Here is a 25,300-nt window from a genome sequence, read left to right on the forward strand (position 1 = left end):
GCAGGAGATGATTATTCATCAGGAATTGATTGTATTGGAAAAAGTAGGTGTACTGTTAGCATTCCCAATCCTATTAGTCTCAATGGCAATTGCCATATGCCATGATCATTATATTACAACTCCATGCATGCAGCAGAAATATAATGAAACATATACTATACTATAATATAACTTGACATCTACAATACTATAATACTTATTGTGATTTTTTTAAAATAGGTTTTTACATTGTTTTATGTTTGTTTTTAATGCACAGCTTCTTTTGAGGCTGTCAATGACAAAGCATGCTTTTTGCCCACATAATGATGCAATTAACCAGCCAACCAGGCAAAACATCTGGGCGTTACAAACTAGAATGGAAAGTTGTTTCAGAGTCAGACGTCGTTTTGTTTTAATCGCATGCACCAATGATGCATTTACAATAAGACCAGGAATGTGGAGTTTGTGGACTGTATGTAGATTTCAGAAACCCGTGTTATTAGCGACACCGGTGGCCGTTAAGTGAACTGCAGCAGCAGCTTATCACTCACACTCGTGCACACACGTAACATGCAAGAAACTGAACGTGATTCAATGCACGGCGAAGTTCTTTTCATTTTTTGCTCAGAAATAAAAAGAAGTTGAAAAATACTTTTGCAGCGATATACTGTTAACGGACATCTAAACGCCGTCCACACTGATGAGAGTGACGTTTAGATGAATATGTAAATATGCGCTGTGTGCTTTCCTCTCAATAACACAATAAACACAACACAAACGTCAGCAGGGAGAAAACAGCACTGAAGAAAGCATCTGATCATAGAGATGTGGATGTTTGAACCAGCTCTGCAACTCACCGGCATCATGACGACAGATGAGGTTATTCAAATTACACTCTTATGGTAGTTTGATAGTTATGATAGTTTGAACATAAAGTATGTTTGAGACTATAGACTATATCTGACTATGTGAGACTGTAGTTTGAATTAATAATTTTTTTAGCATGACACATTTTAATATATACATCAGTAAATCCAGTGCTAGATTACATGAAGATGAACGTGTACCTCTGCATGTGGATCATTCTACACTCTTTATCTTTACATAAACTCACTTTTAATTTTCAAAGTTCCCTCCCCCCTCCCCTTCCCTTTTCCTTTCTCCCTCTGACAAAAAATATTCATCCTCGACTCAGTTGATGGTGTTTTGCTGATAGCACTTGAGCCTGAAACTCTTTTGGGGTGTAAGCGCTGTTTTCCTCATCTCTGAAGAGAGTTGTTATTAGAGGCTCCACAGAATGGAGCAGTCCTCTGTGAAGTGGAGCGCTACTTGAGACAAGGATAGCATTTCAGAGCTATTGACAGAGAGCCGTTTTCGCCCCAAGAGCTCGCGCCTCTTCAGTCACAGCCATCGGCACCCTAAACACACAGAGAATCCAATCTTTACAGCTGTTGTGTTTTTACTTTTCTTTTTTTTTTCTGTGTTTTGATTCAAGATTCCTCATTTATTTAGTGCTGGAATAAATGATTGTATCAGGGAGGGACATTTTTTACAGACCTCAGACAGAAACTCTCTTAATGCAGATATAATATGTGTGTGTACTTTGTGTTTACTGCATGACTAATATTTAGGAGTGGGTGAGTCTTAAAAATTGGGATGTGCACATAGTGATTTGGTGGACTGTCTTAACAACTAGTCAATTAAACAAAATCCTGTATAAAATAGCGCAGATGTGGGTATTTGACCCCAAACAAACACATTTCTTATAAAACAATTTCAGCTATGCAGCGTAATTGAATGCATTTTTACACATTTTAATAAGGACTTTAAGGACAAAACAGTTACCATTTATATCTAATTCAATTAATTATCCAAAATTTGGAATTAATTGATGGTTATTTAATACACAAGCCATTTGGTTGTTGTTTTCCCAGCAAAATTAACTATTAGTAGTTATACTGTAAATGTACTATACTGTGATTTTTTGGTCATAATATAATGTATAATTGTGAAAATTTTAAAACTGGTTTTCATTTCAAATATTTACACATCTTTAAAACAGGTTTATTTATTTTAGAATCAATTTAACTTTGAATTTTGTCGCTGCACTGGCAGATTTTGTTTTCACTTGTTTTACATATAAAACAAGTGGGAAAATCTGTGCAGAAAGACAAAATGCTCTTATTTATTATCAAGACACATTCTATGAAAACAAGTCATCCACAGTGTTGTTTCTGTTTTCATAAACTGGCAAACCAGACACAAATACTGATGAAGAATCTGATTTTCTGCAGTGTGTAGAACTTTAGAAAAGAAGTTTTCTTTCTTTGTTTCACTCCCACCTCCGTGACTCCAGTGATTTTTGAGATTCAGGGCATAAAAATTCCAAGCGTGGAACGTGAAGTGATATAAATTCTGCACCACACAGACAACGGAATAATAACATTAATGAAAATTTTACATTGACTAAAAGTCAGAGTTCCCCCTTCATTAATTTTAAAGTCGCTCTCTCAGACTTGGAAATGCGTTCGGACAGCCGGCTCTTTGCTCCGACTCTGAGAGCCCACCAACGCTTTCCACGTGTCGCTCATCATTTTCAAACATGACGGCGGCCGCTGACCTTTCGGCTCTATCTAGAGTTTACTTTTTGTTCTCCCACTCCACTGAAGTCATATCTATCACACACTTTAATTCCATATTTTATCCCCTCAAATGTATTGTGGGCGTTTTATCATCACTGCTCAGCTGTGTGTTGATACACACCTCACAGGGGGCGGTTTAGTAGAGTTTAGTGCTAAACAGCACTCATTTCCTCTGTAATAGATGCTACAAAGTTGCTGTTTTCTAGAGGAAAAAGCCTCATTATGAGAGAGATTTGTTGTGTGGGATGGATGTTCCTTCTTCACGAGTGCTGCACATGCGTGAAGGTGAACAGGTTAATGTGGCAGATGCTTTGTGCATTGCGCTCACGCATTTGACGTTGTGAATGTAAAGGCTTGAAGGAACACGTGTGTGTGTGTGTGTGTGTGTGGCCTGTGATCAAGTGTCCTGGAAGACGCCGGTGTAAACGGAAATTAATATCAAAACAATCGGTAAACCAACATTGCTGTTCTAACCTTTGTGTTAGTTGATAACGTGACATGCAAATGTAACCAGGGTCCAAAATTAACCTTTTGTCACAGCTGCCAATGGTGAGAAGTGAAGAAAATTGTATGCAAAATTTAAAATGATTTGCATTCTGTATATATATAGCGAAAGTCAGACTATTTTTCACGGCTAACTTAAACCACGTTGTCACAGTTCATTATGAAGTTAGCTGTTACTGCCAATTTTAACTATTGACAACTACTTTTAGTGCCTGAATGTGTAACAATGTGCATATGAAGTAATATATAAAAACTAATACAGCGTGATATCTGTTTCTTCCTATTGTGTCAGATCAAGAAAGAGGAAAGAATTACATTTGGAAATGCATTGGTTTAGCCTTGAATAAACATGATTTATCTGCCTTGAAGTGCAATAGAGTTTAAGCTGTATAGTGAGAGATTACCGCATGTCCTCTTGTCTCTCCCAGAGGACACTGGGTAATCGCCGTCGCTGTCTGTCTGACATGGCCGGGGGTAGAGGGATGTGGAGCTGGAGGAAAATGGTAAAAGTCGAAACGTTGGTATTAGACGTCAGGTACGATGTTTAATCTGTATATATAAATCCCTGAAATACACTGAGCCAACAATTAGATGAATAACACAAACTCCGTGAACTGCTGGAATAGTTAGTTGTCAGATCAAGGACTTTGTTTTCTTTTTGTGTCCTTTATGCAGCAAGACGGAAACCCTTTCGCCTGGTCAAGCAAAACCACCTGCTTCCTTTAGAGTTTCATTCATGTAATATTTCATTTAAAAACTAGGAATGAATGATTTTTCATAAAGTTCTGTATATTCTTTCACTGAATGCAACATTGAACTAAAGTTCTCTGACACGTTTCTTGCATCTAATATATTTTTAAGTATTAAAGTTTTTTTTAAGTCAAATAAACAAAATAAATGCATCTAAGAATAAATATTGCATACAATATTAATAAAATATTTTTTTAAATAAAATAAATGATTGATAATTATATCAAAATAAAATCTTCAAGTATGTTTCCCTTTGGCAATTGTTTTCTATTTTAAGCATAAATCCTACACATCTGAGGTAAATAGGTTTTAATTTTTTTTTTTTTTATCTCTGATAAAAGTTAGTCTTGTTTTAATTTTTTAAAATGGAAAAACAAGACAAAAATAATAAACAATACTAGAAAATGTGTGTTCTTAAGCTATATATCTTAATCACAATCCCTCCTAAATCTTGAATGTAACATCTGCTTTTCACAATCCAACCAATTTCAGATGTATAAAATTTAGTTTTTTCTTGTTTATCAATAACCTGCTTGATTTGGGAATATGCTGCATGAAACGGGTTGCAAATGGCATTTTCTGAACCATATTAGCTTACGATTCTCTCCGTCTTCACGCGTCTCTTTTTCTCCTTCAATCGTCTTCATTGTTTTTGTCTCTCTTCCTCCCCAGTGAGAACCTGCGCTGAACTCTTCCCATCCTGTGTTTTAAAGCAGCTTAAGTGCTCCTCCATGCCGCTGATTTCCTTGTAGGCCTTAAGAAGTGATCACCTTCCTGCAATGCCCTCAGGATTAAACAGGCCAGGCCCGTCCTCTCTCCACGTCTCGCCCCTACCTTTGTAGTCAATAAAAGACTAACTAGAAAAGAATGAGGAGATGGGAGAATCAATCTACTGGAAGCCTCCCCACAGTTTTCTCATCACTTCTTGTGTCGTGTGTCATCTCTGTCCATAACAGGGAAAAAGAACAAACTCAGTATGTGGGATGAAGGTTTTTTTTCCCTCTCGTCTCTAGTATGGACTGAGAAAATAGAGTCAGGAAAAAGAGTGATTTTGATGGAATGAGTGAGGGAGATAAGTTGTGTTTTATGTTGTGTTCAGACTCACAGCAGGGATGAGTACTACACGAGCTGGCGTGTTTTCCCAGAGCGTCCGGAGAACTGCTAAAGACAGCGGACGTCGTGCTTGTTTAAGCTTCAGTGTGGGAAGCCGAGACGGATTCGGGGATTTCAGGCCAGAAACACTTTACGCAAAACCCTAGACCAACAGTTTGCAAGTATGTGATACTACTGAGCATACTGTACTTCTTAAAGTGCCCCTATTATGCTATTTTAAAGGGCTCCTAATTTAGTTTTGAGGTATTTGAGGTTTACATGCATCTAAGTTATATAAAATAAGAAACACTTTAATTTTCTTATAATATACATTACAGCATCATCTCTTTCCTCACAGTGTCTGACACAATTCAATCAAGAATTCGGTCTCTCTAAACCCCGCCTTTCCTAGAGCCTACTCTGCTCTGATTGGTCAGATGGCCCAGTCTGTTGTGATTTGTCGACAGCACGCGTCAGAAACGAAACGTCCATTACTATATCTGAATTTCAGCTCCAGCACTTCCTCGGCGCTTGATACACAGAGATACGAACAGTAACGATGGCGTCGGTTCTTACATATCAATTCCTGCGCGAGTCGTAATCCTTTTGCAATGCATCAAAGTGGATTTGCTTTGGCAGCAGAAAACAGCGTCTTCTCAACACGCCGACAACACGAACCAAACTCTTCCAGTCTCAGCTACAGTGTTTGAGGGCGGGGGAAAGTATACATTGTTCTCCAGCAGTCAATGAAAACCATAGACTGGCATTATGCAAATGTATTACAAACCTACATAAGTTCAAGCAGGAAGTGAGACTGGAATTACTGACGACAGAATCGGTTCTTTCTTTTGGGAGACAATAACTCCATTTATCTGCACTTTGATCTTTGAAAGTTTGCAGACCTTTTACATTCACAAACATCCGTATTACACACTACATGAAAGGTTATATCCGGAAAAGCTCTTGTTTTTCTGTGGCAGTAACAAACCTCAATACTCAAGGAGTCTATTGTCCATTAAATTAAGCTTGGTTAGCCAACTTCCTTCTTATCTTTGCAAAGCATTGATCCATTAAGATTGTAATTGTAACAGATTATTGGAGTACATTTCACAAGAAAATACTATTTCAGTCTTTCTGCATTTTTTTTTTAATTATTTGTGAAATTTACAAGCAATTCCTAAGTGAAAATCATTTTAAAGTAAATCCTTTGCTGTGAAGCATGCAATCTGGCCAAAATGCGGATTATTCCATTGGAGAACAGCATTTTTGTTGATGGTGCACCTATGATGGCTTAAAATGCTGCCTATGTAGTCAGCTCACTGCAAATAGGAATAGAGCCATTATGATCGAGTTTTAAGGTTGGCTGAGGCGATCACAGATTAATCATTTATTTGTAACAAGGCTGAGAAGCAATGGAGTCTAGAATCGCCTCTGGTGGGACACTATCCTTTACTGTACGTCTCATTTGTCAGTGTATATATTTGTTTGGATTTGAAGCTCTGTGCCGATTCTGCTGATGGGCACATCAGGCTGTGAGGACTGGAACCACCTCAGCAGTATTGTATTTGAATCAATGATTCAGTTTTGTGCTGACACTCTGAGGAATCCTGTACTTTACCAGTCACTCCCTTCTCTTTTAGATATAAAAGGACGTTCTGGAGGGACCAGAGAATCGCTCACACTCTTATACGGCCTACAATGCAGTCAGAAACGTAATTTTTAGTTACGTGCACATGAATGACAAAGTGAAATTGTATTTACCAGTGGGAAGCTGGGATGTTGGAAAGGTTGTGCTGAAAATGACAGTGTCTCTGCAGTAGATGGAAGGAAATGAGTTTTACTTTTTAGTGCTGTATTTTAATAATATTAAGGTGGTGTGTACTGCAAAGTTTATAGTTGACTAATGTGAAGTTTTTCTTTATGGTATTTTTATGACATGAAAATTAAGTCTCTCTAAATACAGTGGGGAGAACAAGTATTTGATATACTGCCGATTTTGCAGGTTTTCCCACTTGTAGAAGTCTGTCATTTTTATCATAGGTACTCTTCAACTGCGAGTGACGGAATCTAGAAAAGCAGAACTTAATATTTGGTACAGAAACCTTTGTTTGCAATTACAGAGATCATACGTTTCCTGTAGTTCTTGACCAGGTTTAACACACACTGCAGCAGGGATTTGGCCCACTCCTCCATACAGACCTTCTCCAGATCCTTCAGGTTTCGGGGCTGTCGCTGGGCAATACGGACTTTCAGCTCCCTCCAAAGATTTTCTATTGGGTTCAGGTCTGGAGACTGGCTAGGCCACTCCAGGACCTTGAGATGCTTCTTACGGAGCCACTCCTTAGTTGCCCTGGCTGTGTTTCAGGTCGTTGTCATTCTGGAAGACCCAGCCACGACCCATCTTCAATGCTCTTACTGGGGGAAGGCGGTTGTTGGCCAAGATCTCGCGATACATGGCCCCATCCATTCTCAGATCCATCCAAATCCTGCAGGATTTTAATCCATGACGGCGTAGTGTGTTACTAATGGTTTTCTTTGAGAATGTGGTCCCAGCTCTCTTCAGGTCATTGACCAGGTCCTGCCGTGTAGTTCTGGGCTGATCCCTCACCTTCCTCATGATCATCGATGCCCCACGAGGTGAGGTCTTGCATGGTGCCCCAGACCGAGGGAGATTGACCGTCATCTTGAACTTCCTCCATTTTCGAACAATTGCGCCAACAGTTGTTGCCTTCTCACCAAGCTAGTTGCCTATTGTCCTGTAGCCCATCCCAGCCTTGTGCAGGTCTACAATTTTATCCCTGATGTCCTTACACAGCTCTCTGGTCTTGGCCATTGTGGAGAGGCTGGAGGCTGTTTGATTGAGTGTGTGGACAGGTGTCTTTTATACAGGTAACGAGTTCAAACAGGTGCAGTTAATACATATGCAAACTGATGAGCCAAAACATTATGACCACCTGCCTAATATGCTGTTGGTCCACTGCGTGCTGCCAAAACAGCACCGACCCGCCGATGCATGGACTCTACAGGAGCCCTGAAGGTGTCCTCTGGTATCTGGCACCAAGACATTAGCAGCAGATCATTCAAGTCCTGTAGGTTGTGAGGTAGAGCCACCGTGGACTGAACTGTTGGTTCAGCACATCCTACAGATGCTCAATTGGATTGAGATCTGACTTGTGCCACAGTAGACCTTCTGTTGGCTCGGACCAGACGGGATAGCCTTCCTTACCCTGGTGCATCGATGAGCCTTGGGCGCCCAATACCCTGTCACTGGTTTGTGGTTTGTCCCTACATAGACCACTGTTGGTAAATTATCACCACTGCTGACCGGAAGCATCCCACAAACTTTGCCATTTCAGAGATACTCTGACCCAGTCAGACTGCTTCTCAAACAAGGGTCAGTTCAACGCTGGATTTGCATAAAAGTTGATTTCGATACCAACTTTTTGTGCTTAAACTTCAAATCCAGAACAAGTATCGCACTTCATATTTTGTGAATGTTTCCAAATCACGTTTCTGAATGTGCTTGTTAGCATGCTACAGCTAAAGATTATATAAATGATAACCTTAAATAATTAAACAAAACGATACCTGTTCTATCTCCATGCAGCATATTCTGTAGGCATACAATTCCCACTTGAGCACAACAATTTATATATGATCATGATGGAACATGCAAATCGATTAATTGAATAAAGTTAACTCCACAACAACTAAATAAATCAATCAACTAAACATTCAGAAGTTGTAACTTCTTCCTGGGTCTCTCCATCAGTGTTTGACTCTGGTTCGAACATGTAAGGTTGAATACCGCTACTGACCATTTCTGACATTTTGGATGCATGAGATTCTCTGGTTTTGTTGTTGCCGGTGTATCCGGAGCACAAACTGTAAAGGCTCAAAGCAGCAGCTCATTTGCATTTAAAGGTTTACACACGAAAACACTGTGTTTTTGCTTCCACCCAGATAGGGGGCATTTTGGACATGCTATACTAAATGATCTGTGAGGTATTTTGAGCTGAAACTTCACAGACACATTCCTGGGACACAAGAGACTTGTATTACATCTTGGGAAAAGGGGTGTATAGTTATAGTTTATTCATTCATACTTCATTCAGAAAGTGTAAAAATGTATGACTAATACATTGAAAGCCCTTTTTAAAACATTTTTAAATAAAATGTATGTAGTGTACAAATGGCTATGCTTGTAATTGTGATTTAAGTGTATGTTTAAAAATATACCAATTCCTGAAAGAGTCTAAATTTAAATTTGTTAAATTCTAGATCTAGTCAGGTCATACTGTATGTTGCTTTTTTGTTTTATTTTGACATCCTGAATGTACGATGTATCGTAATCTCCACTGGTAAACCCAGCAGGAGGAGCTCACCAGGCGCACTTAATGCAGCGTTAATACTTTGTGAAGCATTTCAAGTCATTCATATTCTGTTTCTTTTCTCTCCACTTTAGCAGGCGCTCTTCTTGTGTTAACATATCCTCCCACTTCTTTTTATTTTATATCTTCCCCATTGACTGGTTAGTGAATTGAATTTTGCTTCGCTATTTGGTTGTGCACATTCTCACACGGATTCCTCTTAATAGATTTGAATAACTTTCTATATTTCAGTCCTTGACGAGACAATTTCTTAAATAATCCCCATCTCGTGGAGGAACAGACCTTGGGTTTTTGAAAATATGTCTGGTTGTATGTTGTATTAATTAAAGACCCAAAAGAGAAATGATTATGATTTTAATGCTGGAAATGTTGAATTGCTATTGAATTGCATTTTAATTAAATTTACATTTCTGTATGCAATGCACCACATACAAGGACAATCAATTCTGTCTGATATACACGATTTTTGTGTGTGCGTTAAAGCGCTCATACTGTCATAAATGCTATTTTTATTAACACTGAGGTGAATTAAAATACTCATCTGTGATTTCTATAAAAATGTACTTATCCTTGGACTACTCTTTTCATAAGTTACCTACAAGTGTGTGTGTGTGTGTGTGTGTGTGCGTGTGCTGCTTTCATGTACCGCTGTATGTTTTCATACGCTAGCATGCTGATGAGTTGGGCCCTGTCATAGCTGCCTGCCTCTACTGAATCCTTTAAAGCTCCCCGACAACACATTCATAAACAGTTTTGATGGGCTTGAGAGATTTTGTCACAAGACAAGAGGAAAGAGAGCTGTCCAAAACAAAGACAGAAATTTGCTTGACAGTTACAGTTTCGCTGAATATGTATTATTCTCGGAAAAGAAAGAGCAGGACACCGTCGATTGATTTCTGTGGCGATGGGGATATTTTTTAGATTTTTAAATTCCGATATCAGACTTTATAATTTTGGCTATCCAATACAGGACCAAAATTGACCAAATATAATGTAATAATGAGTGTATATATATATACAATAGTCAACATTTGAAGTGGATCAAAACCTTTCATCAAAGTTATACATGAATTTTGAACAATACCTGTTCTTGTCTTTTTTGATCCTCTTCAAATGTTGACTCCTGTATATATACTGTATATACGCAAGTATTTGCATCTCGCATAAAAGATTATCTTGATAGCAGCAAGTATGTCTATGTTTAACTTAACAGACTTCAATGAACGATTGTCGGATCATGCATGTGCATCAAATAGACGGAGCGGATTAGAATGGGACCGCAAATAAAACATGTTTTTGCTAACATATTTTTCTAATCTCTTCCACTTATTACAACCGCTCCACAAACTGCAGTGAGTTGCTGCCACTAAACAAAAAACATTGTTTGTTCAGTAAATAACTGATAAAAAATAATGATCCCCCCCCTCCCCCCAGCAGTATCAAAATTCAAAAGCGAGGTACGTAATATAATGGCAAAACATTTTTTAAGTTTGATTGGAAACACTGCCTCTAATGCCAAAACGAAAAATTATGGTACGTTTTTTTTTCATGTTTTTCCACAGTGTCGACGACCCTATCCGAACAGACCTGAGAGTTGATAAGCGCTGATTTAGCCGCCCCAAAACGGTCATTTCTTGCACGAGGAACATCAAGCATCATTCCAGCTCTAATATGCAAGCCAAATGACTCTCTTTAAATGCAGCCCCTTGAAACTAACAAGACACCGAGATAAACATTGTTCTCTTCAAGCGCCTTTTGAATGAGAGATTTCCTGTCCTCGCCGTTCTGTCTCAGACCCCGTCCTTTGAAAGGGTGTGTGATAAAGTCTGGAGCAAAATGACTACAACACACAGCTTTCAGGGCCAAATGAGTTCCCATAGTATTATTTTTTTATCAGCGGCCGGTTCTTTTGAAGTTTGATTCCGAAGTGCCACAGCCACGAGATGTCAGAAAGCAGACGTGCGGCACGACCAGATGAAAGTTTACAGAGTGGTCACTCATCTGAAAGAGGCGGGGGGAGAAAGGGAGAATAAAGAAATTGTTCCTTGCTTTCAAAAATTTGTAGTTCTTAGCGTGCATGTGTGCGTGCTCTCGACGCAAACCAATGCAGAAATGAAAAGCCTGTATTTTACACGTTTTGATTTCGGCCTTTATCATTATAATGTAAATGTGTGCATGAACACATGAATAACGCATTATTTTAGACCCAATTGGCATTAAAGTGGCTTTTCATCCTTTAGCCGGAGCCCAATTGTGTAGTAGCCGGTGTGCATGGCTCTAATGTAGGGACTATTCTATATCTGGGGATGAAGCTGTCTGTTCAGGTGATTGACACAAGCCCACATTAAGAGGTGGTTTTGAAAATTAGTCCGTGGAGACCCGGCGGAGGTGCGCGGAAGAAGGAGAGTCGTCTCCGAGAGGAGCCGTGCCTTTTTAACCCCGCTCATTGGTATTCTGCGACGCGCACGGCGAGGCGCTCTCTAAATGACTGAGGCGCGCGGCTCGCCGAACCCCTCGACACGCGCGCGCTCAGACGGACCCCGTGGAGAGCCGCCCAACAATATGCAGCCCGGAATACAGAAATCAAAATGGGGCCCAATTAATAATCACATAGTTAGTTCATATTTTATACACCACTCTTCTTGAGCCTGAACAAAGTTCGAATGAGCAGAAATTTTGGATTCGCTTTTTTTTTCTTTCTCTCTCTGCACGGCACGCGCCCCCTACTTACCTTAACATCTTGAACTTTCCTCAGTGTTTTTCTGCTGTTTCTGCATGGACGAGCTGAGGCAGCCATAATGATGTGCTTTCCCGGCTCTTCTTTGTCTCCATCTGCCTTTATGCTTTGATTCTGTAAAAACACAGAGCAAACAGCACCAAAGGATGGCCATGAAATGACAATAACTTCTTTATATTTGCAAACACATGAGTGTACGTAACGCAGGTTTTGCTTTAAAACCGCACTAGCCGACATTTCTTCCGCATACGCACAATTCTAAGCATGTTCTGCATGACCTTGAACTGTCACTTATGCTCCTTAGCATTACGCTTTTCAAAATGCTCAAACCAGCACTTTTTACTTCATCTAATTAATCAAAATATTACTGGCTAAAAGCCTTTATTCATATGCACATAGTTTAATTTATTGATTGCACTGCAAAATGCATCCGCGGCCACATGCTCACTTCTTGAATTATTTTCTGAGAAGACAGCATTTGACGCACATACTGTGGGATTTATTTTGTCTTGGAAAAAAAACCTTTCTTTTCAGTGATATCAATATGTATGTGTGTGGCCTAGGCTCGCCCGTCAAAGTCAGCGTTGAGCACTTTACAGATTTTGACATATTCATTTAAAGTTGCTAATCGCATGTAAATATGCAAGGCAAGTTCCCCTGGGCTCTCTTTGAAATGCAAATAAGGAGTGCAAACAAAGGTCCGGATGGACAGAGGTGCAGATACAGTGAAATCACAGAGGTGTGATACTGCTCACATCTCATTAGGACAGAAAAGAACACCCCCCGTTTCTCATTAGACTATTTATTGCAATTTGTTTCTAATTTTGTTGCATGTTTTCTCCTTATAGATGTCTGGTGCAGAGGAACTCCTATCCGACACAGCTGTTCTCACTTGTTCTACCTTGTCGGATCTGTTGAAAAATCTACATTAAATGTGTTTAGACAAATAAGAAGGCTTGAGGTCATATCCGTGTATCTGCGTGTTGTTTGTAATTCTCAGTGCTTTGTACGTGTAAACAGAATTAAGAATGTAATAGAGGGTGATTGTGACTGTAGTCGGTTTGAGTGCATGTATCTACAGCTACAATAACACGATCACTTTAATTACTGAAACTGCAGCCATTTAGTTTTGTGTTTTTACATGTGGGAGGTGAAGGATATGACTTAGTATTAAATTAGTGCAACAAAATATATTTGTGCAGTTCAAGTTTCTGTGTAATTCCTCCACAGCTGCTTCTGTTTTTTTACAAATCTGATACTACTGTCTGTCTGTTGTTTTATCTATCTATCTATCTATCTATCTATCTATCTATCTATCTATCTATCTATCTATCTATCTATCTATCTATCTATCTATCTATCTATCTATCTATCTATCTATCTATCTATCTATCTATCTATCTATCGTATCTATCTATCTATCTATCTACTGTATCTATCTATCTATCTATCTATCTATCTATCTATCTATCTATCTATCTATCGTATCTATCTATCGTATCGTATCTATCTATCTATCTATCTATCTATCTATCTATCTATCTATCTATCTATCTATCTATCTATCTATCTATCTATCTATCTATCTATCCATCTATATCCATCTATCCATCTATCCATCTATCTATCTATCTGTCTGTCTTTATCCGACAGTCACTGAGGTTTCCCTCTATGAGCCGTTGACAGTGTTTGTTTGGCCGGAGAGGTGAAGCGTTCAGAGAATGATCGTAGTGGGGGCCGTAATCATGTCCAAACCCGTCACCAAACCACAGGCCCTCTTAAAGCAAACGTGCGCTCTAGAGCCGCCGTCCAGCCACAGAGACAGAACACACATTTTAACAACATCACGCCTCGCTGTTCCACCATTTCCAATTTCCAGCAGGCAAATTGGGATTCCTGACTGCACTCACAAGTGTCTGAAGCACCATTTTCTGACTCTATGGAGTGGAAAATATGATTCAATTCCTGTTCAACGCCTTTTCATTAACCGAGTGCTGAATGTCATCCACAAAAAGTGTGTGCTTGTATCCAAGTAGAGTAATAATTGTATATTATTAGCCATCCCAATTATACTTTTGAGAATTTTGTTGTATTATTGTATTTTTTGGCTTCTCGAGGTTTCAAGAATGCAATGAAAATGCACTATTAAGTGCTCAGTGCAGTGACTGTACTTGTGCATTGGCTGCGGGCCCTGCTCATTCAGCCCCAGTGTTTTTATATGGAGAAGAGGAAACTAGTTAAATCGGATCCCTCTAGAGAGGCGTTTCAGCACTCTGGGTGTATAGCCACTTAACCAGACTCAGGGATATTAGCCTCGCCCTGACTTAACCGCCAATCCATGTCCTGTTCCCACTGTAGTCCCTATTAAAATTTTACAGGTCAGAAATCCAAACGCCGCCAAAAGAAATGTTCTTTTTCATTACAAGTGACAAAAAGAATGTTAAGGTCAGTCAGTGGCATAATGGCACGGTAATTAGAACCCCTTGACTTGATAAAGTGTGACTGTAAATCAATGCTGGACTAATTAATCAATATCTTAATTATTAGACCTTTTAATGAACATTTTTGTCGAAATTCCCTCAGAACCCCTGGCCGCAGCGGCCCTGAATGTCGTCATTAGTTCCAACAGTGAGTCTCATAGCGCTGGATAGAAGTGCCTTCATTAGAATACCACTCACAGCACATCTCCAAGTTTACACGTACACTGCTCCCGCGGTCATGGAAAACCTGGGAAGTTTTTAAATTGTGATTTTACAGACCTGCAAAAGTCATAGAAATGACTGAGATCTTAAATCGCAATGGAAAATTCATGGAAACGTATTTACTGAATATATATTTCTCTGGCATCAACCTCCAACAACACGCTAGCAATGCAATGACATGGAGACTTTTGCTTCAAGATGATCTATCTATCTATCTATCTATCTATCTATCTATCTATCTATCTATCTATCTATCTATCTATCTATCTATCTATCTATCTATCTATCTATCTATCTATCTATCTGTCTGTCTGTCTGTCTGTCTGTCTGTCTGTCTGTCTGTCTGTCTGTCTGTCTGTGTCTCTTTATCTATTGTTCTATATATCTATAACAAAATCGATTGAGTTTATAAATTAATCTAGTTATTCTCCACTCAGTCTATTGCATTTGAAAAATCCTTATGCAGTAATCGCAAACTCTAAAATGCATGTAAATACATTGGACTTGAGGTGTAAGAAATTGTTAGGTGTCCTTGGAAATTTCAACCAATGAAATGAAACACTTTATATCTGGTGAGATGAAACTGTAATCGAGCAAATACAACACGATTAGTTGATTTTGTCTCTAACCTTCTGCAAAAAATTCACTATTTACATACTAACCACGTGCATGTAATGAGACGCTGTTTAGGTAATTATGGATTTATGCGATTATGCATATACATACTTATTAGCGGCCTGTATAATTAACACTCTTTGAACACCACACACACGCTGTGCTGCTGAGCGTCACGGCAATCTGTAAACATATGGAACTTATTTAGCAGAGTATTCATCTGTCAAACGTACATAAACCGTTATGGCGTCTGTATTTACAGCCTGTCTGCCATGACAGCGCCTGATTTTAAGTGTGATTTTACTGTATTTAAAATAAATATATTTATTTTCATTTTTTGTGAATTAATTCCTAAAAATATTTTGGCTAATATGATTCAGTTGTCAGTATTTCTCAATTCTGCAGAATTTCCACCAAAATCAGTGAAGAAAGTGCCAAAATGTCTGCAGATTCTGTTTGTCGGAGCCAGTCATATGTAACCAAAACATGACGTCTGTATCTCAGTGGTTGGTGAAGCTTCCTAAGACTGTCCATACGAGTGAAGCGAATCGACAGCATTTGTGATTGTGGGGTGAGGCAGAGGACATGTGCGGTGTTTGGAGAGCCAGGCGCACCTGTCGTGTTGCGTTTATCTGGGTGGACGGGCGGCTGGTGCGGGTTGGCAGCAGACAGGAGGAGTCAGTTAAATGTGGCATAACCGAAAAGCAGACGCACTGCCAGGGGACCCACGCCATCTCGACATGATTGAAGACTTGAAGGGAAAAACCTGCGTGACCCAGACACAGCTTCACATTCAGTATATCCAGCCTTAAAGCAATAATAATCAGAGTGGAAATGGACTTGGTATTAAAAATATATTTATATGGATAATTCTGTGGTAAACAGAAGAATTTTGAAGAATCTTTATATAGATCTGCATACAACAAAAAAGGAGCAGTATATGTTTCCATCTATTTTTATGGGATATTGTATGAAAAAAAACATTGGATGGAAATGCCATGATGTGCATAAATTATAAAAATGCGCATAAAAAAGTATGTGTTGAATTTTATTTTTATCCGATAAGAAGACATGCGGTTATAGCAGATCCAGAGTGGCTCTGGGCAGATCCAATAGTTTTAAACTTCAACAGAGTACCCGCCTACAAGGAAGTTAAGGCTTGTCAATGGAGAGAGGACTCTCTGTACAAATGAAATGTACAAGAGTCTGGTAGGACCAGGCTAGGGTATAATTTCCTTCCAGAAGTGTATCACAATTGTATTCCCAAACACCAGGCATCCACAAAATAACATGACAGTTTCAAATAATTTATAATGTACGAAAAAAAGAGCCACAGTGGCTTCCCCATTGCATCAACAATCCATTTTTATCACAGATATTTTGCGCCAATTTCCGATTTTCTTCTCTTGAACACATATGGGATGGAAACGCTGCTTAATTCACAGATTGTTATATGCAATATTCCAGTTTTGTTCAATTTAAAGTTAAATTTGTGACTTTGGATGAAAACATTGGACTGTCAATTGATTATTTTGTCTTGTAACCAAATGTAATTTTTTTTGTCTGTTTCTTGCAGAAAGCTATCATATGACTTGGAATATAGTGCATGCAATACTTTTATAATACTGCTTTATAGATAGATTATAGTGCTATTTTGTCCAGCATATGGTTTAGAACAACATGAGGGTGAGTAAAGGGTGGCACAATGTACACAGGGTTATTCTTTGTATTTAAAGTTGACAAAATGTAGGAAATTGGCCTGAACTACACGTTGCATTTTTTAAACTATATTTTCTTAATTTACATTTTTACATTTAATAATTTAGCAGACACTTTTATCAAAGCTAATTACAAATGAGAAGACCAATAGAAGCAAATCAAATCAACAATAAGGCAACAATATGCAAGTGCTGTGAATTTAAAGTATATTGTCAATTTATTTGATATTTATATGCAGCGCCTAAAACGAACTTTTTGGCACACCTTTTGTTAGATTGCCAAAATCTAACTTTTCAGATTTTGATGAAAGATTACCACGTTTTTTTTCTGTGTAACTAATATGCGCTAACAAAGTAAATAGGGTCAATTTTGATTTCATGACGACATTAAGAAAATTTACTGGCAATACATATTATTTTACCAGCCATGAAACATAGATTAATCCTTAATAAAAAATAAAAAAGGTTAATCAGTCAAGAGCAATGAGGGATTGTTCTTTATCTTTTGTTGTTTGATTAACAGTAAAAACACAGACAGGAGCAGGAATATTAGGCTACTGTCACTTTAAGAGCTAATGCACGGATCCAATATACGGTTACACATGCATTTTATGTCTCAACTGTTTACGTTCACTAGACATAACTGACTTTGTTTACAAGGATACTTGCCAAGGATCGCTGTCTGAGACGCGGATTTCGGGGCGTGCGCTTCGGTAGTTTGCTCACAGAAAACCTCCTACAGCGTGAGAGTAACGAATTGAGTTCCCTTTCACGTCTTGTTGAGCTTGAATATTTATATTGGCAAGGCTTAAACTTTCACGACGATGCAGCACTGGCCCGTCAACTGTCCCAAGCGTTGTTAATGTTTATGTTCTTACAAATTTGCATCTTTAGAATTCATAAAAAAGTTACCGGCCAACCGGTGATTGAAACAGCTTCATATACTCGCCAACATTGATTTTTACTCGCATTTTACGCTTGGCGAGTGTTCATTTGAGTCCCTTTTTATGTATGTTTTGTATTTTTAGAACAAAGAATATGAAGAAAAATCTGTGAGAACAATTAAGATGTGAGAGGAATATTTGTTTCATTTAGGTGTTAGCAAGTCCAAAGCTATTCAAGCCTTTTCTCAAAAAAAGCAGTCATAATAAGCATTAGATTTTTAAAAAAAGGTGAAACATGATTTGAAGAAGTTTCCATCGAAAGAGTTTAAAGGCATAGTTCACTTGAAAATTCTGTCATTATTTACTCACCCTTCTTTTGCAGGTTTGGAATGACATGAGGGTGAGTAAACAATGAAATAATTTTCATTTTTTGGATGTCCTGTTCTTTTAAATAGTTGATTAAAGTAACTGAAGAATCACCAGTTTATAAGTCATGTACTGTGGAGAAAAAAAATCTGATGAGCACTAGAACAATCCCAGTAGTGTTTAAGATCCAAGCTGTTAATTTTCTTTGTTTAAACACTGCCTGTCTCTCAATTAAACCGCTTCTGTTTAAGTTCACAAAAATCCTACGCAACAAACACAACACAGGCTGTAAATGTCATTCAGAGAGCCGCTAATCGCTTTACTCGGATGAGAAATTGAATAAACAGCGAGGAAAACATGTTCAGTGATGGCACATTTAATGCCCACAATGAGAGCTCATGGTGTATTCCTTCAGGGAGCGTGAATGGAGACAGACTGTTTCTGGTGAGAGCTCTAATTAAAGCCCTAATGACAAGAAGAAGTATATCAGCATCGCTGCTGTGTTTGACTTTATTCAAAATAGTGTGCATGCCGTCTCAAAAGTGTGGCCTGACTCTAGTAATTGCACCAGTTCAAATACTTTTTTTGAGTTCGTCCTGTGAAATCATTAAAAGAAATCACCCCTAAGAGATATTTTTTTCCCTTTTCCATGCTACCTTGATAATTCTATATGGGTTACATAGACAAAGATATTAAACGAGAACAGACAATGTGAGCGGGGTTAATTGTAATGACTGCACCCCACTGTTGCGGTATTGTTACTATAGTAACAGCTTGATGAGTTAATCACCATGGCAAATTATGGTTTTGATATGGGGATCTCTTTATCAATTGTGCACATCTTTGGCGTAACAATTTAAGGAGATATAATGCAGTAGAGAACAACAGCAGGATTGTGAATTGAAAAACAGTAAAAAAAAAAATATATATATATATATTCCAGAATGTCCTTGACATCTGTTTCAATTCCAGCGGAGAATTCATTGACATAAATACTGTATGTGCGTACGTGTATATATATATATGAATTATATTATTTACATTACTATGTTTAATAAGTTTTAAATGTATTTACTATATTATAAATATTATGGGGCCATTTCTTTTTAAATATATTTTCAGTCAAAATATATGTCTGTCATGACAACTCTTGTAGAGTTTGGCATGGTAATGGAAATGACAATGTTGATATGTTTGGTCTTGGCAGAATAGATCTGCTACACTGCTGCTGATTATTGCTGCTGTTGCTGTTGATTAATGCTGCTGTTGGTTATTGCTGCTGTTGGTTATTGCTGCTGTTGGTTATTGCTGCTGTTGGTTATTGCTGCTGCTGTTGGTTATTGATTTTGCTGCTGTTGGTTATTGCTGCTGTTGGTTATTGCTGCTGTTGGTTATTGCTGCTGCTGCTGTTGGTTATTGCTGCTGCTGTTGGTTATTGTTGCTGCTGCTGTTGGTTATTGCTGCTGCTGCTGTTGGTTATTGCTGCTGCTGTTGGTTATTGTTGCTGCTGCTGTTGGTTATTGCTCCTGCTGCTGTTGGTTATTGCTGCTGCTGTTGGTTATTGCTGCTGCTGCTGTTGGTTATTGATCCTGCTGCTGTTGGTTATTGCTGCTGCTGTTGGTTATTGCTGCTGCTGCTGTTGGTTATTGCTGCTGCTGTTGGTTATTGCTCCTGCTGCTGTTGGTTATTGCTGCTGCTGTTGGTTATTGCTGCTGCTGTTGCTGTTGGTTATTGCTGCTGCTGCTGCTGTTGGTTATTGCTGCTGCTGTTGGTTATTGCTGCTGCTGCTGCTGTTGGTTATTGCTGCTGCTGCTGCTGTTGAATATTGCTGCTGCTGTTGGCTATTACTGCTGCTGTTGGTTATTGCTGCTGCTGCTGGTTATTGCTGCTGCTGGTTATTGCTGCTGCTGTTGGTTATTGCTGCTGCTGCTGTTGAATATTGCTGCTGCTGCTGTTGAATATTGCTGTTGCTGCTGTTGGTTATTGCTGCTGCTGTTGGTTATTGCTGCTGCATATGTTGGTTATTGCTGCTGCTGTTGGCTATTACTGCTGCTGTTAGTTATTGCTGCTGCTGTTGGTTATTGCTGCTGCTGTTGGCTATTACTGCTGCTGTTGGCTATTACTGCTGCGGTTGGTTATTGCTGCTGCTGGTTATTGCTGCTGCTGTTGGCTATTACTGCTGCTGTTGGCTATTACTGCTGCTGTTGGCTATTACTGCTGCTGTTGGTTATTGCTGCTGCTGTTGGCTATTACTGCTGCTGTTGGCTATTACTGCTGCTGTTGGCTATTACTGCTGCTGTTGGTTATTGCTGCTGCTGTTGACTATTACTGCTGCTGTTGGCTATTACTGCTGCTGTTGGTTATTGCTGCTGCTGTTGGTTATTGCTGCTGCTGTTGGTTATTGCTGCTGCTGGTTATTGCTGCTGCTGTTGGCTATTACTGCTGCTGTTGGCTATTACTGCTGCTGTTGGTTATTGCTGCTGCTGCTGCTGTTGGTTATTGCTGCTGCTGCTGTTGAATATTGCTGCTGCTGTTGGCTATTACTGCTGCTGTTGGTTATTGCTGCTGCTGCTGGTTATTGCTGCTGCTGGTTATTGCTGCTGCTGTTGGTTATTGCTGCTGCTGCTGTTGAATATTGCTGCTGCTGCTGTTGAATATTGCTGTTGCTGCTGTTGGTTATTGCTGCTGCTGTTGGTTATTGCTGCTGCTGCTTTTGGCTACTGCTGCTGCTGTTGGTTATTGCTGCTGCTGTTGGCTATTACTGCTGCTGTTGGCTATTACTGCTGCTGTTGGTTATTGCTGCTGCTGGTTATTGCTGCTGCTGTTGGCTATTACTGCTGCTGTTGTCTATTACTGCTGCTGTTGGTTATTGCTGCTGCTGGCTATTACTGCTGCTGTTGGTTATTGCTGCTGCTGGTTATTGCTGCTGCTGTTGGCTATTACTGCTGCTGTTGGTTATTGCTGCTGCTGGTTATTGCTGCTGCTGTTGGCTATTACTTCTGCTGTTGGTTATTGCTGCTGCTGCTGTTGGTTATTGCTGCTGCTGCTGTTGGTTATTGTTGATGCTGTTGATTATTGCTGCTGCTGCTGTTGTTTATTGTTGCTGCTGTTGATTGTTGCTGCTGCTGTTGGTTATTGCTGCTGCTGTTGGTTATTGCTGCTGCTGCTGTTGTTTATTGTTGCTGCTGTTGATTGTTGCTGCTGCTGAGCAAGTAAGGCATGCTGCTGCTGTACAATATAGCGTACATGAATTACCGATAGCAGATCTATACAGGTGGAGCTAGGGAAGGTGGATGGTTTCTGAAAGTGCGCTGCAAACTGCTACAGCAAATGCTGAGCAAGTATTTGAAGGTTGAGCAGCGATCTCATTGGCTACTGATACAGCAGGAACCAATCAGCTGTGTCATATAGAGAATGATGTGATTGCAAGCAGATTGAGTTAAGGGCCTATCAGTCTGCACCATCTAGAGTTTCATGACAGAACTTTTTATTTATAATGGTTAAAATATACTTAAAATTATAAAAAACCCGGAAATGTATTTTCTTGCCCCTTGAAGTACAATTTGTAACATAGTTTGGCATTCAAAGGTTTTAAACTATATATGCAAAATATATTTCCTTACTTACAACATATGTTTAGCTTTTTTCATTAAGGGAAATATTTGTGCATGTCTCTTATGAGCTATCGGTTAATGTGTGCTAAATAAATGCAATTACATTATGTTATCATGTGAGGGATCAATACAGTCTGTTCAAAACATTTTTGTTTTGTGGCTTCCGTCTTCGGTCGTTTGTTCAATCTTCTTCTTTAAAAACAGCAGCCGAACTGTGAGTGTTGCCACCTAGTGAATCCCACCAATTAGTGCCGTCAATTTAATCAGAACGTACATCTATCCTTCACAGCCTCGTTATCATTCGCATCAAATTATACATGGCATTTAGCCTGATTAAGATTCATTTAAAGGGAGCTTGATGATACTAAAAGTACTAAAAGAATCATTAAGGAACGGGAATCAGAATCATTAAAATCCTTGCGATTCCCATGCACCATTGCGCGCAAGTGTGTGGATTATATTCAACATAAACTGGAGCTGATGGTCGTGATGTCATGAAGGTGTACAGACAGAGCGGATGTGCTGCTTGGCTTGTATTCTGCTGTGTTTACACAGTGTAGCAATTCCACTGCTGAATTATTGAGATTGCACAGCCATCTCCTGAGATGGACAACGCCAGAGATGGACTCAATCTCTTTTTTCAAATACACACCGAGAGCAGAACATACAACCGCTCATTTTAAAATAAGTGTTTCTGTGCTTAGTGTAGGACAGGGTGATATGGTTTAAAAAATATATATTTCAGTACTTTTTTGCAATATTATATATTTTTATGTATTTTTCTGAAATGGCTTAAAAAGATGATTTTTTTTCTACTATCCATCATAGAGAAAAATCAGAGAAACCATAATTTTAACAGCCATTTTGGCCATTTTCATCTAAAGTTGCTCATTGCTCAGTGAAGCATCAACAGCTTACACAAGAATGTCAACTTGAGCTCATTTTCATATTTTTAATCATATTTTGATATTCTGATATTATGAATCTAATTGGTGTATTTTTATCAAGCAACAACATTAAAAAAACCAAGATGTTTTAGAATGCATTGCCACAAAAACAAAACAGAGTCTTTTTTTTCTTTTTTTTTAAAAATAATAATAATAATTCTCGCCAAAATTATGTCACTTCCTCTGTGATGATGTCATTATGGAACTGGCTATTGTTAAAGGGATTTTGTAAAAGATTAACAGGGTGGACAAAGTGATATTGAATAACCTAAAAAAATTTAAAATTGTGAGATTAAATATGTCATTTATTATAACAAGACAGATAATGTGTGCATAATAATGTACTACAATGTATGAATGACCTGAATACTGTATTTTGGCCACTTTAAAAATAATTTCTCTGTGTTGTCTCAGAGCAAGTGCAGCAAAAAGTGCTTTGAGGATCTCACGATGTATGTCAAAAAAAGTAACAGTTATAAAAATTATAATATTAACAAAAAGAAAACAAAGCGAGCAGATGGAAGAGAGAAACTGAGAATGAGAAAAAACTCTTGGCAGATAAATTCACAGAGCTTAAGGGTATATGATTAACCAACCTCTCCATTCTCTGGGTCCCAGGAGAGACGCGGAGCCTTACAGGAGTCGGAGGAGCTGCGGTGAGAAGCCTGTGTAGTTGGAAGAACAAGCAAGGTTAATGAGTAGAAGTAAAAAGAGCAGAACTGACATTAGTTTAAAACAAAGAGTAGAAAGAACAGAGTACGTTTGGAGAAGACGAGCGCTCGCTAGTCCTGTCGCATCAGAAATAGACACAGCTCATTCTCTTTGATTCAACTCCCTCATGACAGTTTTAGCCGCTGTCTCAGAAGTTTAAGCAACACAGAGCAAGACGCTTCTGTTTTGGTACTGGTGCTTTTTTTTGTGCTGTTTTTGACATCTGATGTTTGTATGATGAATCTTTAATTGCTGTTTAATGTAATCGTGTTTGGAATGCAAATCAAATGAGCAGCGCTGAAGATGGAAAGGCTTTTATCATGTTAGCTTGTCAAAGCCAACATACTGTTATTCCCATTAAACGTATTCTTCTGAGACTCCAAATTTCACTCTAAATCTTTCAAGCTGATTTGATGTGCTGTTTCTTTTCTGACTGATCTATCAAGCTGTCTCTCTATCCGGCAACCTCTTAGCAACACCCTAGTAACAACCCTGAACACACTAGCAACACCCTAGAATCCACTCATCTATCTATCTATCTATCTATCTATCTATCTATCTATCTATCTATCTATCTATCTATCTATCTATATCTCTATCTATCTATCTATCTATCTATCTATCTGTCAATCTGTCTGTCTGTCTGTCTGTCTGTCTGTCGTTCGTTCTGTCAATCGCTCTGACTTTCTTTCTATCATTCTATCGTAAAGATTTTTTTGCTAAAAATTAGACACAAATTTCTTTGAATGCTAATTCAAGAATTTAATTGGAATTTAAAATGCATCATCAATTGACTTCTGAATGTTGTATACGACCCTGGCCCACATCGTTGCCTATTAGCAACATTAGCAATCGCCTCATACAAAATTTTTCTTGACAAACTTTCCACATGCAATTTATACAAGTTTAAAATCGCAAGTCTGGTCACATGATAAGAGGAATCATTCATGTCTAGAGCACAAATGGTGCAGGATGAGTTACATGCCAAAGCTTACTACTTAAGATTAGTGATTTGATCAAACACTAAACCCTAAGTATACGCACTAAAGTGATATTTATCTTAGTAAACAGTGCAGTGTAAAAAATCATTGATTTTTGATCCGCTAGTCAGTGTCACCAAATAGAAAATGCCACTATATATACTGACTGTTGTCAAACAGGTTTCCCCAAATACTCTGCCTGTCTGTCATGGTTTGGACAAACAGATCTTCCCACCCCAAAGGCTCACCAATGTTACTGTGTCGGGCTGAAACAACTTGTGTACACACTCATAGTTCGTCTTGCACAAAAAAATGACATGCATCACTTTTACACACAATTTCACATCAAAGCACACAGAGTCTGTATGTATAGTCTAGCGTTTTATGATTTAATGTCACGTCAATTTCATATGTTGATTGGCTGGTGGCTCTCCCACTCTTCTCCTCCTTTAACCGTGATTATACAGCACATCTCCGGACGGCTCGTGTGTCAAACTGCATCTTAACCACGGCTGACAAAAAGTGCGCCATGCAGCTCATCTTCACTGGAGCAGAACTAAAATCTGGAAGTAATCAGCTAGCGGGGGAACATGAGAAATTCTCCTGAAAACACTTTAGCGAGGCTGGAACCTACTGCTCCTCAAGATTGGATTCAGGTATCTAATCCC

At 38.8% G+C, this 25,300-nt stretch overlaps 1 protein-coding gene across 1 annotated transcript in view; it reads right to left on the minus strand.

The window, feature by feature from the left end:
* Window positions 1–1,169: 1,169 nt before the first annotated feature.
* LOC307001235 (uncharacterized protein) overlaps window positions 1,170–25,300 on the minus strand; it is a gene marked incomplete at its 5' end in the record, with an annotated part of 72,876 nt that continues 48,745 nt past the window's right edge. The window contains 2 exons of the mRNA XM_079617458.1: window positions 1,170–1,397; window positions 23,538–23,606. Of these exons, the coding sequence (XP_079473584.1) occupies window positions 1,334–1,397; window positions 23,538–23,606 (133 nt within the window). The 3' untranslated portion in view covers window positions 1,170–1,333. The remainder of the gene's footprint in view (window positions 1,398–23,537; window positions 23,607–25,300) is intronic.

This window comes from Phoxinus phoxinus, assembly GCF_949152265.1.
Source record: "Phoxinus phoxinus genome assembly, chromosome: 7".
Taxonomy (NCBI): domain Eukaryota; kingdom Metazoa; phylum Chordata; class Actinopteri; order Cypriniformes; family Leuciscidae; genus Phoxinus; species Phoxinus phoxinus.